Source organism: Cryptotermes secundus, unplaced genomic scaffold (genome assembly GCF_002891405.2).
Source record: "Cryptotermes secundus unplaced genomic scaffold, Csec_1.0 scaffold775, whole genome shotgun sequence".
Taxonomy (NCBI): Eukaryota; Metazoa; Arthropoda; class Insecta; order Blattodea; family Kalotermitidae; genus Cryptotermes; species Cryptotermes secundus.
This window is the reverse complement of record NW_019721773.1, coordinates 536,569-541,326: the sequence shown is the minus strand read 5'-3', so window position 1 is coordinate 541,326 and position 4,758 is coordinate 536,569. Positions and strand designations below refer to the sequence as shown.

Genomic DNA, 4,758 nt, shown 5'->3' with positions numbered 1-4,758 from the left:
AAAATTAGGCAACAATTTCCCGCCCAAGTAGTTCCCAATGCCTCTGGTAGATGGGGGAAATATCAGGTACCGATGGCCGACCTCGTTGGCTGAACGGGGCTGATAGNAATAATAATAATAATACAGTCATTATAAAAATAAAATTCTACCCATAAAACCCCATATATATTAAACAAAAGAACTTTAAAAATTAACAAACAATAGTTATATCAGGAAATGTTACTATTATCGATAAATATTTTAATACATTTAAACACTGTAACATACATATATTTATATGTACAGTTTGATATTTTACATGGTAAGACTAGTACAGAGCAATGAATCCGTTGTAACAGTGACACATTTTATAGTTTATAAAAACATCTGATTAACCTTTAAGTGAAGGCCCTTTAAATTCCGGTAATAGCAGCGGGACGGATTTGATTTAAATACCCACAATTTTAAAGCAATAAAATCATTTCCTAAAATTGCTGTGATTTCTACAATTTTGTGATAAACGAACCAAATAAACGCTGTTTTTTTTTCTAGAAAGAATATAGAATCAGATATTGTAATTTACAGACTTTATAAAATGTGTAAAAATTTTTAGACTGATTCCAAGTATAAAATTCCCAAATTTGTCGTCTGTCTACAAGAATTCATACAGTTCTTGGACCTAAGAATGCTGTGTGTAGATGTGGCAACGCAGCGGATGGTTATGTAGACATGTTTAGTCTTGCATGTCTCGAAGCTTATACACGTACCTTCTTTCGGTATGCAGAGATGTGGGCATGTATCTCTTCGTTTATAAGAACGCTGATTGTTTATATGCAACAAGTTCTCTGTTCTGACCGTGCTCAGTTAGTTTATCAGAACTCTCAAGGCTATCGTCTTTATACCACAGCCAAGCAGTGTGATACAGCTTCAAAGTTTCGCAGCGAGAACAGTGATATTGTCAGCTCACCATGGTGTTGTCTCGTTTGGAAGATTCAGACATTTTTCAACTCATAAATGACTCCGAATCAGATTGTTTTACCGACAATTCTGAGAGTGGCGTTGAGGAAAGTGATTCAGAAATGGATTTCGACGAAGACCCATCATCTTCATCGGTAACCTGGGGACCACCACACCAGCGTGGCAAGAGGAGTGTGAATAATTATTCAGGTGGAGCTGTGGGGTTAAATACCAATGAAGCTCCACACGTGAATAAGGATTCCACCCCTTTCTGCGTTTTCATGCTGTATTCCGCAGGGATTATCCGTCTGCTGGTGGAAGAGACGAACAGGTACTACCATCAGCACATAGACAGACGTCAAGACGGACCTTCTCCGCGGCCTGACGTGACCGAATCCGAGATGTTTCTGTTTCTAGAAATAATCATTCAAATGGGACATGACAATAGAGGCAGACTAAAGGACTACTGGTCGACTCTAGAACAATTTGCCACGCCTTTCTACTCTTAGACAATGAAACGCGACCGTTTTCTACACATTCTTCGTTTTCTTCATTTTGCAGACAACAGTACAGAAATTGACAGGAATGCCGACAGTTATGACCGACTATGGAAAATTCGGACCATCTTCGACACTCTCAATGACGCATTTGAAAAATATTATAACCCTTCTGAACATTTGGCCATTGACGAAATAATTGTAAAATACAAAGGGAGGGTGGTTTTTAGGCAGTACATTCCAAAGAAACACAAACGTTTCGGAACCAAAATCTTCAAAATTTGTGACACAGCTGGGTATACTTATGACACGAAAGTTTACCTAGGAAAAGACAGGACATGTGCCAGCCAAGACGTAACAGCGACACATGCTACAGTTGGGGATCTATGCAGACGTATTGAGGGCGTAGGTCACAAACTGTACATGGACAATTTCATTTCTTCACCCGACTTGTTTGACGAACTGATGACAAAGAACATAACGTGCTGTGGGACAGTCAGACCTAATCAGAAGGGCCTGCCTGACGATTTTTGACGAAGACAATTTTGACTGAAGAAAGGGGACATTCGTGTTAGGGTGAGACAGAACTTGACAGCACTAGCTTGGAAGGACAAACGTGACGTTTACATGCTGACAAATATGCACTCTCCTCCAGCAGAAGGCAGTTTCTGTGATGAGCACGGAAATGCCATCAAGCCAGCAATTGTTGCTAACTATGACAAGCACATGGGTTATGCCGACAAAGCGGACAGAATGGCAAACAGTTATATCATCTGTCGTCGATCCTGGAAATGGACAAATAAATTATTTTTCCATCTCCTGGATCTGACAATTCTGAACAGTTATATCCTGTTGTTATCCTGTGGTGCGAAATTGTCACACAGAGAATTTTGTCTCGCCCTTGTGCGGAACATGCTGGAAGGGGCCCCCCTCGCCCTCAACGGCCCAGGGGTCGAACCCCTGCCATTTCATCGGGGTCATTTCGAATAGAGGAGGCCAAACAAAAGCACTGGCCGACTTCCTCTACTTCGAAATTGAGGTGTCGAGTGTGCTCTTCGCGTGGGAAACGAAGAACCGCCCGGATAAAGTGCGTGAAGTGTGATGTGGGACTCTGCATTTCCGGATGTTTCCAAGATTTCCACATGAAGCCAACATTCCGTTAAGACAACGCAGGTGGGAAGAGAGACAACTTATAAAGCTGGTGACCAAAAATCATGTAAGTAGAAAAAGAATTTATAACTTAAAATTAGATTTTAAAAAGCCGGCCGCACGCGTGGACTGCGCGACGACATATGGCGTCATTCGTCCCCTTGACTTTATTTTAATGACGCCATATGGCATCGCTCGGCTCTTAAAGGTTAAGGTCAAAAGATCAAAACATGTAGTGTAGTAACATTATGTGTAGTATCATTATGTTTGTTTTCATCTCTAAGAGTCTTCAGAGTTCATCAGGCCTTTTCATTGACATTTACATCAAATTTCAGTTCCAAAGCAATTGTCACAATATTTGGCCTTATTACTTACCATCTTACTATTTATATAGCATCTTTTACGTGGAGAATGCTACAGACGTTGGGGGTCTGAGCAGACGAGTTTCCACCTTCAGTGAAGTTGGGGAACGAGACAATTCAACTGTCACGATGCTGAAGATTTCCACGACCAAGCGTGTTCCAAATGGTACTGTATCTGTTGGAAGCCACTCAATCTCCTGTGCCATGATTTTCTTATTCTCCGCTCTACACGTCACTTTGGCTGGAAATGGTAAATTCTGCACAGACAGAAGTACATTAGAACTGTTATATCCTGGAGCTCAGACACACACACACACACACAACCATATTACAAATATCAATTTGCAAATGACTGTCAAACCCTGAGCCCAGTCAATTTATGTCAGTGATAAAAATACCATATTATGAAGGTTGTTCAAATAGAGTGAAATCCTGATTTCGTGTTCCTGCATTTAGTGATAATTTCTTGCATTCCCGACTGGAGTCCCATAAAAATATCTCATTTATTTCCCATATTTTGTGAATTCTGATTTAGTAAATAATCCATATTAAACATAAGCACTGTTTGGTCTTCATGCTTAGATTTAGTGTAACTTCCTTTATTTTGTAAAAATAAAAGTAGGTTGATGTGGTCACCATGCTCTCTGTGTCCCCCTTCCTATTAACTTTGAATGGATGAACCAATCTTTATGAAACTTGGCACGTGAGCCCATCTCAATAATATACTTCATAAATCCCTCCTATCAATCTGTGTGTCTATATGTGTATCCCCCTATCATTGCTAGGCAATGGCTTGATAAAAACGTTACTGCAGCAATAAATACACATGAAACAATAGAAGAACTGTTGGAGGTGTCATTTTCTAAATGGGCTGTGTCATATCAAAGGAAAGCAGACAATTCGTTCTTCCTGTTTTTAAGGCTACACCTATGACATTCTACTTTGTGGGATACTCACATTTGTGTAGATTCTTTGAACCAGTCCTGTCCTGCGAATGATAATATCGAATGAGAGGTCTTTCACATCCATCACGACTGCCTCTTCGATCATTGGACCATGTAGACCAATATACACTGTGAGATACAACTCAGTACTCTGTTCACCAGCCCGTTTGGCCTGATATTTCTGCCTGTTACAGTTTGTTGCCGTACTGCAAGAAAACATACCAGTTATACTCGCAGAAAAGGATACAGCAATATACCAACCAAACTAAACCTTGCAGATTAGTTCCTCAATGGCAGCAGTTACTTGGACGGTCAAGAAACTTCTTGTGTATAAGAAACATGAAAGTTCATTTTAATGAAGCAGCCACTTAATGTTCCTCAAGTTAAGGTTTCTCCTTATTTAATGTTCAATTTTAATGATCCCGTGTCAATAATCTCAATATTAAATATCCTTCGTTTAAAGTTTTTCTCAGTTTCATGTTCAAATTAACTGCTCCTCAAAGAAACCCTAAATGGGGATTTCACTATATTATATTGTAACGTGTTTACGTTACAGAATACGCCGTAGAGATGGTTAACTGGGTTTATTTAACAATTTACAAATAACGGCTACAATTAATTATCACAAGATCGCGGGTTTCCACACTTTACAAACCCTACAACAAAATCTCTTAACACTCTCTTCGAGAGTCTTCAATTATTAATAACGCGGGAGCTATACAAGTCTCCCTGAAATACACACTCCGAATATAACTGCGTACAGCAATCACTATGTCTCGAAAGCACACAATAAGTCTTCCGCTCGCTGACTTCTTCGTTATCGCACACTCGCAGGCTGCTAGGTTTCAACTGATGATCACACTGCTGTGG

At 39.9% G+C, this 4,758-nt stretch overlaps 1 protein-coding gene across 1 annotated transcript in view; it reads right to left on the bottom strand.

Moving 5' to 3' along the window:
- Window positions 1-2,747: 2,747 nt before the first annotated feature.
- Window positions 2,748-4,758, bottom strand: part of LOC111875781 (DIS3-like exonuclease 2) — a 33,172-nt gene continuing 31,161 nt past the window's right edge. Inside the window, exons 15-16 of the mRNA XM_033750205.1 lie at window positions 3,902-4,094; window positions 2,748-3,201 (exon numbers count right to left, since the gene is read on the bottom strand). Coding sequence (XP_033606096.1) covers window positions 2,983-3,201; window positions 3,902-4,094 — 412 coding nt within the window. The 3' untranslated portion in view covers window positions 2,748-2,982. The remainder of the gene's footprint in view (window positions 3,202-3,901; window positions 4,095-4,758) is intronic.